The sequence below is a fragment of the Borostomias antarcticus genome (genome assembly GCF_949987555.1).
Source record: "Borostomias antarcticus genome assembly, chromosome: 3".
Classification (NCBI taxonomy): Eukaryota; Metazoa; Chordata; class Actinopteri; order Stomiiformes; family Stomiidae; genus Borostomias; species Borostomias antarcticus.
In genome coordinates, this window is record NC_140236.1 from 1240933 (window position 1) to 1254986 (window position 14054).

Consider the following 14054-nt stretch of genomic DNA (forward strand, 5'->3'; position numbering starts at 1 on the left):
CAGCATCTGCACAGACTGGACACCACAACTGCAAAGCCAATGCCTCAGGCTAGGAAAGGGCCATACACACAAGCAAAACATATACTTTATAAAGATCACATTTCAATTAACTAAGCTAACCTAAGTACTAGTGGCCTTCAACCAAAGCAGTCCAACTGTAAGATAGTTTTCAGGCTCCTTGGGCATCCCAGAGACTCTCAATATATATATCTTCAATTTCATATTCTAAATTCCTTTTAGGAGTGTGCAGGTGTGCAAACATATTTCAAGACCTATTTCAAGATACAGTATGTCGTAGGCAACCAATTTGACAGACAGTTTACATTTAATAATGTATACATTCAATAATGTATAAGTTGTATCTAAGTATGTTTGTTTCATACCAAGTTTTGTTTACAACTACAGAATGGTTTGTCCCACAACCCGGAAGCAAGCTGCTTCGTCAGGCACTGTGGTAATTGTAGTTTTATTTTTTTACAGCCATCTTGGATCTGAATCCCTTTCACAGTAAGTTTTCCACTGCCAATCTATCGTAATCTAATATTAAACAGCTTACTGTGTGGTTTGGTTATCACTAAAACGTATGTTTAGTTTAGGATTATTTTGATATATGTGATATTTTTGCGTTTAAATAGATAGTAATCTGATTACTAAGTAGCCTAGCGTAGCTAGCGTTAGCCTAGCATAGTTAGCATCACAAAGTGCAGCATGTTCCCATAGCATCCTTGCTGTGAGCTAGCTAGCTCACTTATAATGTCTTTATCGCAGCAGCACATATAGCTAGTTAAAACACCTTTAAATTAACGTTAATCCTGACATAGTTTTTCATCTTACATGTAGTGTTATGTTTTAGGTTGAGCTCAATGTCACAGTTAGCTAGTTATAGCCACCAGCCTCAAGTTACAATCAATGTTAATGTTACATTAATGTAACACGAGCAACTGCTAGCTATATATTTATATTATTTTTTATTTTTTATTTTGTATTTAACCTTTATTTAACCAGATAAAAGCATTGAGATAAAATCTCTTTTACAATACTGACCTGGCCAAGAAGGCAGCAAAGTTTCACATAGAAAGACACAAGGACAAAATATATATATATATATATATTATATATATATATATATAACTTTAGGCACATTAATGCAGCCTGGTGTCGTCAACGAGGGATTCTTTCCCCATTTCAAGTAAATAAAGACCCCATAAGGTTACCATACTGTCAGTCAATAGTTTTGCTCATTATATCTATATCCTGTCCTGCTCCAGTACCTGCCAGTGAAGGTGAATCATTCTGGTTCCAGCAGACTAAGACTTATTCCAACGTTAGTCCAGTAGTTAGCTGCTCTCTATCTTACCTGAGTTACTCAGCAGTGTAACTATCCCTGTGGTATATTAGTAAGATCCTGAGTTACTCAGCAGTGTAACTATCCCTGTGGTATATTACTAAGATCCTGAGTTACTCAGCAGTGTAACTATCCCTGTGGTATATTACTAAGAACTTGATCTTGATTTGAATAACACACAATAGTCACAGGTGTCAAATGTTATGGGCCCTATTCACAAGGAGCCCCGCCCCTTTGCCCCATAACCTCTCATCTAAGGTGTAAAGAGTGAAACAGAGTCACAAGGAGGTAACGAGTTGTTGGTTAAATTCACTCCCCAAGTATATATACATCCACCTGTGCCGATGAACAGCTAGCTTTTCATCAGCATAGCTGTTTAAAACAGTGTTTGTCCTGCAGAAGACCCGGGTTCAAATTCACCCCTAGGCATGCAGAAACAGGTGGGTTACACTGGTGCCGTGACCCGGATGCCCAGAGCTGCTGGAGGGAGTTTAGAGGTAGTCTCGCGAGCCAGACGAGTCGACTTCCCTCCAGCCTGTCTCCTACATGTGGAATTCAGACGCAGAATTTTTTGGGGAGGCAGCTGGGGGGAAAATGGGCAGATATCCCGTCAACTTGGAGTTTCTTTGAGAACTTCCTTTATCCTTTTACAAATGCTAAACAGCTGAAGTCCTGACTCTCTCTTCTGTAGACTCCCGCAGACTTCCGTAGCCTCTTGTCCCAACTCCAAAGTAGGCTAGGTAGCGAGCTGTAGGTTAGAGTCATTCCCCCGTATGAATACCGTCCACCCACGCCAACTACGCCGTTCACGAATCATCATTAGGTCGTCCTCAGACGAGCTTGACAGCGAAGTCTCCAATCATCTCGGTCTTCCATACATCCAGCCAGTTCCACAGAACTCTCCACCCCTGTATTACTGAGGAGGGACGCAGGAGTGGAGAGTTCTGCTGAACTGGCTGGATGTATGGAAGACCGAGATGATTGGAGACTACGCTGTCAAGCTCGTCTGAGGACAAACTAACGGCGATGCGCCGAACAGCGTAGTTAAAACAGCGTTCATCCCACGAGAGACCCCGGTTCAAATCCAACCCCTGGGCAAATGGAAACCGGTGGGTTCCATTAGGTCATGATTAAAGTAAGTCCAACAGAAGCGTTTGATGTTTCCACAGACATGCCTGGAGAAGCTACAGAGACGGTCCCCAGCGTGGAGGAGGAGCTGCAGCTGCCTCAGGCAGAGACAGGTTAGTTCGATTCTTCAGCCTCTTAACTCGGCATGCAACACACTTCAAACAGGGGTCCTGGAACTCATTCACAACAAGCGATTGAAGGGAGCTCTTTTGTCTTTTTAACATGGTAATAATTTTCTCCAATAACACTACATTTAGCCCAGGCTTGCCGAACGGGGATCTGTTTTTAGTTTTTTTTTAACCCAATAGAGTATCTTAGTGCTGTTGTGTGCTTTTCCAGGACTCCTTTGAAAACCCTCACTTAATCCTTTACCTGTAATCCAGTATGTGCATCGTGTACTAACAGAAAGAGTTTGCCTTCAGACTGGGTTGTACTGGGTTGGACTAATGTCATGCTAATTCAGGTGTCCCGACGGAACATCATTTGTCAAATAATGTTAAATGAAAAATATGATGAAGTCGATTGAAAGTAGTTTGAAAGGCATTGAGGAGGAATAGGGACATTCTTAGAAATTGGGCCTATACTTTATTTTTTAACCTGAATTATATGTATAAAATATTTATTTTCTCCTTGGTGGATGTGTCTGTTTACTAGAATCAAACATAGACGTGATCAACAACATTAATGGGTGAATGATTTCCCTAGTTTCTTTATTTTGCTATGACTCACTTCATCAAAGTAATAATGTGAATGTGAAATGGCCACGCTGTGAAATTGGTCCCTGACTGAACCATTATACTTCATCCGTCATCCTGTTTACCCAACACTTCCTGGTCGGAGCCTTCTTCTTACACCCTTCTTACACCAGGCCTTCCGTGCTCTCCCTTTATCGGTCTCTCCTTTTTCATTGTGTGTAGTGTGTAGTTTAGGCATGGTATACCAGATCACCTTTTAATACACGTTTCCACACCTTTTCAATCACCTTTTAACACGCCCTCTTTCCAAGGTTTACTCACATCTAAAGTGTCCCAAAGGTTTTCACAAGGATGTCTGAGTGTGGGCACTGCATGGGATCTCCATCTGCAGGGGCATAGAAATCTTCACAGCTGTTCGAATAATGTTGTCCTAAATATTATTTCACTCTGCCTTTGAAACATAAGCCTAAACATACATTTTGTGATGTTCTAAAATAGCATACATTACATTGTGATGTCAAGTTATCCAACATATATCAATGCAACTTTTAATGTTGCTCTGACTCCTCCCCCTACTCCTCCTCTTTCTGTGTATCTTCTACCTTCTTCTGGACTACTAGTGTTGGGTGGCGTAAGTTCTACCACAGCAATTGCGCCACCTGAGGATATGAAGGAAATACCTTCTCAAAGCCCTACTGAGGCGGCCCTAGGTGACAAAGTTGGGCTTGCGTCCGATGGTGTCCCCGACATCCTGGTCAATATGCTACAAGATGGAGGATCGGAAGATTCCCTTGTGGCGGCAGAAGACAAGTTGAATAAGGCGGAAGTTACAAGCGCTGTGGATGGAGAGAAAGCTTCTCCCAACCGAGGTACAACTAAACAAGCGCCTGAAGAACAATTGAACCGTGCGCTCCCTGAAGATGAAGCAGAAGAGAACGTTGACCGTTTTAAGGAGGAGATGATCCCAGAGGAACAAGACGTCCAAGAACCTTCAGCTGCCGTGCCGGTGTCCGCTGCAGTGGAACCGACTAACGACGCGGTTGATGTCGAAAACCGAGCCGTTCAAGATACAGGAACCGAAGCCACTACAGAAGATCAAGCAGTCGCTGCCGAGTTAACGGAAGAAGACAGCGCAGCGGAGGTGTCAGACGTGGTTGAACCTCATTCAGAGCACACTGACATCTCAGCCACGGCCCTCAAGGCCTCCAGTGTGAACATGGCTACCAAGCAGCAGCAGGTCCAGCAACAAGGACCGGCCACTCGGAGTGAGGAGCCTAGCGTGGCGGTCCCGGCCGAGGTGGCTGTTAACGGCGTTTACAAGTCGTTTGCCAGAAAGAATGATTCAGGTAGGTTGTTTTAATAGAATCTCATAAAACTCTCCCACTTGGTGCATGTTCTTTCTTTCATCTCGGTTGATTGAAGGGATGTTTGAAAACAATGTCAGGGTGAATTAGCTGTAGCAGCTTTGCTCAGAATATGCCACTGTATCTGTCAAAAGAACTGTTATGATTCATGTAGTGTTTTTTTGTCTGTTAATTTCAACTACAGGTTAATTGCCTCTTTTACCTACTGTATTCATATAATGTCAGGTGGTGTATCTTAGAACATTGATGTACATATACAGTACATCTTAACTGTTACCTTAACTACCTTTCTCCACAACTGTATGTGAGCTGTTGACTGTGAAACGAGTCTATATGATGACACACTTCTGACAGGTCTATTGTTTGACGCTTGAAACGTCTGTACAGGAGGCGGAACTGTCTTTGTGCTGCTCCCATACCCCTTAGAATAGCCTAAATGAGTCAGCATTTATGTCTGGGATTACTCTACTCAAACTTTTAGTCTTAAATGGTTCACCAAGCAGCAATGTTCTTCAGGTATGAGTCACTTGTGACAATTGAACACAAGCCCTTCACCACAGGTAACTACAGGATCAACGGAATGGTGCCGGTGACTCAGCATTTCAATGCCTGTGTAGGAAACCTCTTGTCTTTGATGTGATTTCAGTGTAAAAGAACTAACTTCAGCATCAGTGTTCTTTTACTCATCAGTTTTGCTGTGCTGTCCAGTAACGTTTATGTTGAATGCTTGTCTCTGTCTCCATCTTGGTGAAGGTGAACATAAATGCACTTTATTAGTGTGAATAACATTTGAGGTTGCTGCACTTTGGGTGACTGGCTTAGAAAGATAAACTTGTTTTTGATATGGTTTCTGTATAATGCTAGTGTTTTGCAACTGTGTCATGCACTACAGGAAAATGGTACTTGAACTTGAAATGGACGTTGACCGAATTCGACTGAAATCCTCTCTTTCCTTCAGCCTCTGCTTCCAAGATGTCCTCCTGCTGTCCCCTGTCCCATAACACCTCTGTCCTCCCTTTTCCTTTTAAAACTAATGCGAGTAAAAGTGTGACCGACCAATCGTATGTACCTCTGTCCTCCTCACCAGCTGTGCCTGTGTCCACCAAGCACCTGTTTCCATCCACGAGCTCCTCCCCCTCATCTCCCTCCCGCCTCCTTGGCTCCGCCCCTCCCTGTTCAGGCGTGTCCCACCCCTCCGTCGCCTCTCCCCCGGGTGGTGGAGACCGTCCCGATCCGCAGCCCAAGGTAATCAAACCCGGAGAGATAGACGATGCTGAGAGAGACGGATCGCTGGTTGCCACTAACACACTACAGCCTACTAAACCCACCGCTGCCGCAGGCTTGGCTGCCCACACTCCACCCCCGGCTGAGTCTAACCACGCGGCGTCGGCTAGGCCCCCGCCTCCCTCGCTGTCTGAGAGAGCGCCGGACGGTAGCGCCGTTCCTTGGCGCCGCCACAAACCCCCCGCCTTCCCCGCGCTCTCCCCACCGCCCCCCGTCTCATCGCCCCTGCCAAAACCGCACGCCGGTCCGGCACGACCGACTGAAGAAGACCCACCGTTGAAATCCTCCCTCTCTCGCCCGGCCTCAGCTGCGGCCACCAGGGCCGAGGCTCGTCGTCCGGAAGATTCCGCAACCGAAGTCGTCGGCGCTCCCGTTCGTCCGTCGCCGGCCGAAGACGCGCCCAAAACCGCTCCGCTTAAAGCCTCCCCTTTCTCCTTCAGAGTGACCTGTAAGCCTGCGGCGCCCGCGCCCATGTCGTTTTCAGCTGCTCTTCCCCCCAGCGCACCTCGGAGAGCCACCGTTGGTCAAACGCAGGAGCATGAGCTGCTTGTGGCTGTCGCCGCTTCCGCTGAGGCCTCTACTGACCAGGCAGAGCTGCCCTCTGGGTCTGGGAGCAAGGAGGCATGTGTAGACATGTTCGCCAAAGTGTGCGCTGGTAACGAAGAGGTTAACGAAGAGGTCATCACTGCCGCTTCCCTGTTCCCAGCTCCCGCTACGACCTCTACGCCCCCCACCGTCGAAAAACCACCCGTTATTGAAAAACCACCCGCCATGGTAGCGCTCCAGTCTCCTGAGACGCCTCCATCTCCATCTCCGTCCGACGCAGAGAAGCTCTCAGTCGCCACCTCCGACCCCGCTGGCGAGGAAGCGGTCATCCCGTCTCAAGAAGGTCCTCAAGAGGCCGCTCCCACGCCCTCCGACGAAGAGGACGATGACCTCCCACCTCTGATAACACCAGAGGAGTCCTCGTCCCCAGAACCCACACCGGTGGAGTCCCCCCCGAAACCCCCGTCTTCTCCTGCCTCTGATCGCTCAGTCACCCCCATCTTCCTCACCGAGCCACCAGAGCACTCCGAGCCCCCACCAGAGCACCCCGAGATCCCACCAGAGCACCCCGAGCCCCCAGCAGAGCACCCCGAGATCCCACCAGAGCACCCCGAGCCCCCACCAGAGCACTCCGAGCCCCCACCAGAGCACCCCGAGATCCCACCAGAGCACCCCGAGCCCCCAGCAGAGCACCCCGAGATCCCACCAGAGCACCCCGAGCCCCCACCAGAGCACCCAGACCCTGCCGCGGGGCAGCCGGTGGTCCAGAACAACAAGGGTATTTCCTTCAGCGTCGTGCCTTTTGTCTTGCATGGCAACTGAAGTGGCACTAACAACGTAGCTTGGAGAGTCACGTCATTTCTGTCTCTTTTCACGTAGTTTAGATGCCTATTATTAATCTGATAGCCTAACATTTAGCCACGTGTGTCATTAAGTCACTAACAGTGCGCTACCTTGCCTGCACAAAGTGCTAAAAAAAAAAAGTGTAACAGTTTGCGATAGTCTGTTTAAAGGAGAGCGTTTTCTTTGCACGCATACAGGTACCTGTAGATGTTAAATAAAAGTCATGATTAATCTTCATTATTGACCAACCAAATTAAATGGAAATATTTTTTTGTGTGTTTGAAGTAATTACAGTGCACTTAATATTTTGGACGCATGCCTGTAATGATGCCATCTGCCTGTGTTGAGTTATGGTGTCTGACGTAGCACCGTCTGTGTAGCTTCACTTTTTGACTGTCAACTTTATGAGCCTTTTGTGTAAATGGTTATATCTAACGTTTGTCTTTATTCCAGCATGCCCTTGGGCTTGGCATATGAAAGCTGTCATTGCAAGTGTTTTATTAAGAAATGTATTCCATTTGTGCTTCATTCACCTACTAAGGTTAACCATTACAGATTGATATATTTCTTTTCTGTACTTTGGATTGGTACTGTAACCTTGAATGGGGAAGGTGCACTGTTTGAGAATCACTTTGTCCGTTTACAAACGTTCTCATCCAGGTTATTCATGGTAATCTGAGATAAGACCTCAGTCTGGCCACATCTTTTAACTAAAACTAGATCATGTCCGTTCACAATGCTTCAATTCCTTTTTTTCTAAAGGTAACACAAGCAAAGTTCCTCAAATGAAACTGTTATTTTGTTATACCTGGGAACGATAGTATTAAATGTTGTGACATCTAATTGAATGCTTTGGGTGGCTCGTAGGGTCAGGCACAGATTCCGACAGTGACGAATCTGTCCCCGATTTGGAGGAGCCGGATTCAGCCCAGGCACAGACACATCAGGCTCAGGTAAGACGAGGAGGCCTCAGGCTCGCCATGGCCCATAATGCATTGCTGAGCCTGGATCATAACTTGGAACATGTCACTTCCTGTCCCCCCCAAGCTCGCTGCGGCCGCTGAGATCGACGAGGAGCCGGTCAGCAAAGCCAAACAAAGCAGAAGTGAAAAGAAAGCTCGAAAGGTCAGTCTATATCAGTGGTCAGTGGTCGTCATACTATGAACTATTACTGATTTTGCACTTTGAGCTAGTCTTGTTAACATTTGTTGTCGTTGTTGTTGCGGTTGTTATTGTTGTTTTTTGTTGTCATTGTGTATCGTAACCTTTATGTTTAGTTGTGTATCGTAACCTTTATGTTTAGTTGTGTATCGTAACCTTTATGTTTAGTTGTGTATCGTAACCTTTATGTTTAGTTGTGTATCGTAACCTTTATGTTTAGTTGTGTATCGGAACCTTTATGTTTAGTTGTGTATCGTAACCTTTATGTTTAGTTGTGTATCGTAACCTTTATGTTTAGTTGTGTATCGTAACCTTTATGTCTTGTTTTCAGGAAACTGTGTTGCTGCCTTTCTTGGCCAGGATTCTCTTGTAAAAGATTTTAATCTCAATGAGTCTTTAACCTGGTTAAATAAAGGTGTAATAAAAAAATAAAGTGGTATTCTCTCTAGCGAATCACATTACCTCCCAACAATTCACCTTTAACTGCTTTCTTTCAGGATGGGAATCGGTTCATTGCCATGCAGTTTCAGTGCTATTGACTCTGTAATGAATCACATTAACCTCACAACATTTCACCTTTAACCGTTTTTCTCTCCTTTTTTCTCTCCTTTGTTCCCGTGATCAGGCCATGTCCAAGCTGGGGCTGCGTCAGGTGACGGGAGTGACCAGGGTCACCATCAGGAAATCCAAGAACATCCTGTTCGTTATCCCGAAGCCTGATGTCTACAAGAGCCCAGCGTCAGACACATATATCGTATTCGGGGAAGCTAAGGTAGGACTTTGCCCTATTAGGGCTAGCTAGCTGCTAGCGTCAGGGTTCCATCAGACACACACAGTAGATAGTGTTTTTGTCGAAGCTAAGGCGGGATTGTACCCCATTTGCTGTGATGTTACAGGAGTGCAGAATGCATCCACAATTCATAATTCCCGACTATGAATTCCTGTTCGGGGATATGAATGCTTTATACTATATCGTAACGTCCAGCTATTTTCCCAAAAGTGTGTTTTTGGTTTGAGGTACTCGAAGGTGTTAGCGTTATATAAAACCATCGTCTTGAATTGCGATCGTCTTAACGGTCGTCCGCGTCTCTTCCCAGATCGAGGATCTGTCTCAACAAGCTCAGCTGGCCGCGGCGGAGAAGTTCAAGGTCCAGGGAGAGGCGGTGTCCAGCGTCCAGGAGAACACACAGACCCCCACGGTCCTGGAGGAGAGCGAGGAGGAGGAGGTGAGGGCCGAAACACTCACTGGTTTCCCATGTTTTTGACCCACCCGGGTATTTGGGGGGGAACTTTATTGAAGGAAAACTCCTTGAGATGAAGCATCTCGTTTTCGAGGGGGACTAGAGAACAAATGCATCAACAGTACAAATTACAGGAACACAAATAACTACACAAAAACACACATTGGACACATCCATACATTCACAGTGACCAGTCACAATCCCCCCCCCCCCACCCCCGCAAAACAGCTGATAGGAATTAACTGTTAGAAACAGGAACTGGTTGTATTCAGATGAGCAGGTAGTGCAGTCCTAAAAATGTACAGTGAAGAAATAGAACGGAGAGAATTAGGGAGGTTGTTCCAATCAGGGTACGTCAGAGAGAGACCGTGCAGGAGAAGGGGTTTCCCATCAATCATTGCCTTCCGTTGTGCCCTTGAGCAAGGCACTTAACTCCAACACTATTTCATAATTGTAAGTCTGCTAAATGACGAAATTGTAATTATACTTCCCCACAGTACCTAATGTGCCCTGTGAATCATCACGTCTTCAAGATTAAATATTTATTTATTGTCATTGTTAGTGTACTTAAGTTAGTGCCCTATTTATTAAAATTCACAGTGGGCGCTACATACAGTGTGCAGACATTCTCTCTGTCTCAAGGTTATTCATTTTTGTCGAGCACCTGTCACACTTTGTTTGATGTGCGTGCGTTCCTCTGCTGATTCTCAGCGTGCTCCCAGCCCAGAGCAGTGCAACAAAATAATATAAAACACTATCTACGCATAAATATCAAAAAATGTCCCTAAGCTATTTAAAAACATGACATGAAATCAGTCACTCTGTCTTCCCTAGTCCCTCTGTTATACAGTAAATGGTTTGTTCTGGTGGATGTTAGCTGGTAATAGTGTCCCCAAACTCACTGTGCGTCCCGTGCTTTGCAGGTTGATGAGACTGGCGTGGAGATCAAAGACATCGAGCTGGTGATGTCACAAGCCAACGTGTCACGGCCGAAAGCGATCCGCGCACTCAAGAACAACAACAACGATATCGTCAACGCCATCATGGTGAGAATAGCATGTTTTGTGTGGAGGTACAGTTGTATTAAGATCAGCATTAGTCCAGGTAGACCAAGAGTGTCAAGACGACCACAAAAACGTCTTATGTTTTAATAAAGAAGGACAAAGTAGGGTTCTATTCTGATCACTTTCTTCCCTTTATGTTCTTTCTTTGCAGGAGTTGACCATGTAGACACTAAAGGACCTGGGTCTTGCTCACAGATGGAGATTATTAGTCCAAATTAATTTGAAGGAAATAAAGTGGTGCATTAATTAAATTAAATATTTTTGTTTCTATTTACCGTTTCTATTTATGTTTGCCGTGGATGGTAATAAATGTGTTCTCCTTGTTTAATTGTTCCATTTTGTAAGGTTGTGCAGCGTATCTAAGCTCACACATCGGTAGGAGGCCTATGGAAGCTCACACGTCGGTAGGAGGCCTATGGAAGCACACACATCGGTAGGAGGCCTATGGAAGCTCACACGTCGGTAGGAGGCCTATGGAAGCACACACATCGGTAGGAGGCCTATGTAAGCACACACATCGGTAGGAGGCCTATGTAAGATCACACATCGGTAGGAGGCCTATGGAAGCACACACATCGGTAGGAGGCCTATCTAAGCACACACATCGGTAGGAGGCCTATCTAAGCACACACATCGGTAGGAGGCCTACAGTATGTAAGCTCACATGTCGGTAGGAGGCCTATGTAAGCTCACACGTCGGTAGGAGGCCTATGTAAGCACACACATCGGTAGGAGGCCTATGTAAGCACACACATCGGTAGTGTGTGTCACACAGCTCCAAGATTATGCTTGATACAGATAAACTCTAATACTCTGTTACAAATTACAAATTTACAAGTTACAAAAAGTTACAAATGAGCGAATGAAGACTAATTACACAATTAGTACCCTTTCTACACAGTATAAGATGGATTATGTACGTGCTATATGGATATGAATAAATAATAAATAAATAACCCGGGGGGGGGGGGTGAGTTATGTACCTGCTATAGCTATAATAATAATCCTGAGGGGGGTGTAGGAAATAGTGTTTAAGTGGTTGTGTTATGTACACTAGGTATCCTGCAACTCTGGGTAGAGTGGTACTATAGCCCATTTAGGTAGAGTCATTCAGGAACCGGATAGCTTGCGGAAAGAACTCTTCCTGAGTCTCTCCGTGCTCGCCCTGTGTGCGGTATCTCTTCCCTGACCGTAGCAGAGAGAACAGTCCGTTGCCTGGGTGGCTGGGGTCTCTCTGGATCCTGTTGGCCTTGGTCTAGCAACCATGGTACCAACAAGTGGCCACAATCTGGTCCAAGAGGCCCTGAACCGTCACCATATCCCAGGCTAGTTCAGGGACCTCATTCTGGACTAATGCAACAGCTTCACTCTTGAGAGTTTCTGCTGGGTCTACAACCTCAGGGTGGCACAAGCCCATGGAGGGAATATTAGTGACTGGATGTACCATTTCAGGGATCATTTTTGCACTTGCCATGAACATGCTGGTGAAGTCTGCTGACTTTAATGCACAGGGCCCCTTGTTAGGTCCCTTATGGATCACCTGACTGTGACAACAGCATCTGTCCCAGGTAGCAGGTGGATCCTAGAGGAGCTGATCACCTGGGCTCGTATGAGCTTCAAGCCGGTGAAGTCCAGATCCCTGGTGGTGAAGAAAGAAAAGACCATCAACAAGTTCCACTTCGCACTTGACAGCACCGAGATACCATCTATCACAGAGAAACCAGTGAAGCGCCAGGGAAAGGTGTTTGACTGCAGCCCGAGAGACGCAGCATCCAGCCGATCGACCAGCCGAGAGCTGGAATCCCGACTAGCCACAGTGGACAAGTCAGGCCTGCCTGGCAAGTTTAAGGCCTGGATACCAACATGGCATTCTCTGGCTCCTCTTGGTCTATGGGGGGTCCACAGTCGAGGGCTTTGAGAGGAGAGTCAGCAGGTTCCTATGGAAGTGGCTGGGACTACCTCAGAGCCTGAGCAACATCTCCCTCTACAGGCAGAACAACTAACTGAAGCTCCCCATCAGTAGCCTTAATGAAGATTGGTGAGCCGTGCTATGGAGGTGCTGCAATACAGAGAGTCCCACGACCCAAAAGTCTCCCAGGCGAATCCCATTCATTTTCCCCATAGGAATTCTGAACTCGGAACCAAATGGTCTAGTACCCTGACCGCTTCACTCAATGTTCATGATAACATTTCTTCAGTCATACAGCAGTTAGCTTGTCCGTTAGGTTAAGTAGTCAGTTTGTCCGTTAGGTTCAGTAGTCAGTTTGTCCGTTAGGTTCAGTAGTCAGTTTGTCCGTTAGGTTCAGCAGTCAGCTTGTCCGTTAGGTTCAGTAGTCAGCTTGTCCGTTAGGTTCAACAGTCAGTTTGTCCGTTAGGTTCAGTAGTCAGTTTGTCCGTTAGGTTCAACAGTCAGCTTGTCCGTTAGGTTCAGTAGTCAGCTTGTCCGTTAGGTTCAACAGTCAGTTTGTCCGTTAGGTTCAGTAGTCAGCTTGTCCGTTAGGTTCAGTAGTCAGCTTGTCCGTTAGGTTCAACAGTCAGTTTGTCCGTTAGGTTCAGTAGTCAGCTTGTCCGTTAGGTTCAGTAGTCAGCTTGTCCGTTAGGTTCAGTAGTCAGTTTGTCCGTTAGATTCAGTAGTCAGCTTGTCCGTTAGGTTCAGTAAGGCAAGGCAAGTTTATTTATATAGCACATTTCAGCCACAGGGCAATTCAAGGTGCTTTACATGAGACATTAAAAGCATTGAAACAAAAAGCAAGACATTAAAGACATTTAAAACAAAAGGCAGGACAAATTAAAAGCATTAAAACAAAAAGCAAGTCATTATAGACATTTAAACAAAAAGCAGGACAAATAGAATGCAGGAATAAAAGTAGTAGTAGTAGCAGTAGTCAGTTTGTCCGTTAGGTTCAGTAGTCAGTTTGTCCGTTAGGTTCAGTAGTCAGTTTGTCCGTTTGGTTCAACAGTCAGTTTGTCCGTTAGGTTCAGTAGTCAGTTTGTCCGTTAGGTTCAGTAGTCAGTTTGTCCGTTAGGTTCAGTAGTCAGTTTGTCCGTTAGGTTCAGTAGTCAGTTTGTCCGTTAGGTTCAAACGTCAGGTTGTCCGTTAGGTTCAGTAGTCAGTTTGTCCTTTAGGTTCAGCAGTCAGTTTGTCCGTTAGGTTCAAAAGTCAGGTTGTCCGTTAGGTTCAGTAGTCAGTTTGTCCGTTAGGTTCAGTAGTCAGTTTGTCCTTTAGGTTCAACAGTCAGTTTGTCCGTTAGGTTCAACAGTCAGTTTGTCCGTTAGGTTCAACAGTCAGTTTGTCCGTTAGGTTCAGTAGTCAGTTTGTCCGTCAGGTTCAACAGTCAGTTTGTAGGTTCAACAGTCAGTTTGTCCGTCAGGTTCAACAGTCA

General features: G+C 45.8%; 1 protein-coding gene across 1 annotated transcript; it reads left to right on the plus strand.

Annotated features, from left to right (window-relative positions):
• The first annotated feature begins 485 nt into the window (after positions 1–485).
• Positions 486–10941, plus strand: LOC311329742 (nascent polypeptide-associated complex subunit alpha-like). Its single transcript, XM_084461650.1, has 8 exons — positions 486–507; positions 2515–2586; positions 8073–8158; positions 8253–8330; positions 8992–9138; positions 9464–9592; positions 10531–10653; positions 10823–10941. The coding sequence occupies exons 2-8, from the start codon at positions 2517–2519 to the stop codon at positions 10835–10837; spliced, it is 648 nt and encodes a 215-aa protein (XP_084317776.1). The 5' UTR covers positions 486–507; positions 2515–2516; the 3' UTR covers positions 10838–10941.
• Positions 10942–14054: the final 3113 nt, after the last annotated feature.

Excerpts from the sequence above, each read along its gene's own strand:
- LOC311329742 (XM_084461650.1), top strand. The coding sequence starts at position 2,517 with ATGCCTGGAGAAGCTACAGAGACGGTCCCCAGCGTGGAGGAGGAGCTG. Across the intron at positions 2,587-8,072 it reads GCTGCCTCAGGCAGAGACAG|GGTCAGGCACAGATTCCGAC; the intron begins GTTAGTTCGATT and ends GGTGGCTCGTAG. Across the intron at positions 8,159-8,252 it reads CACAGACACATCAGGCTCAG|CTCGCTGCGGCCGCTGAGAT; the intron begins GTAAGACGAGGA and ends GTCCCCCCCAAG.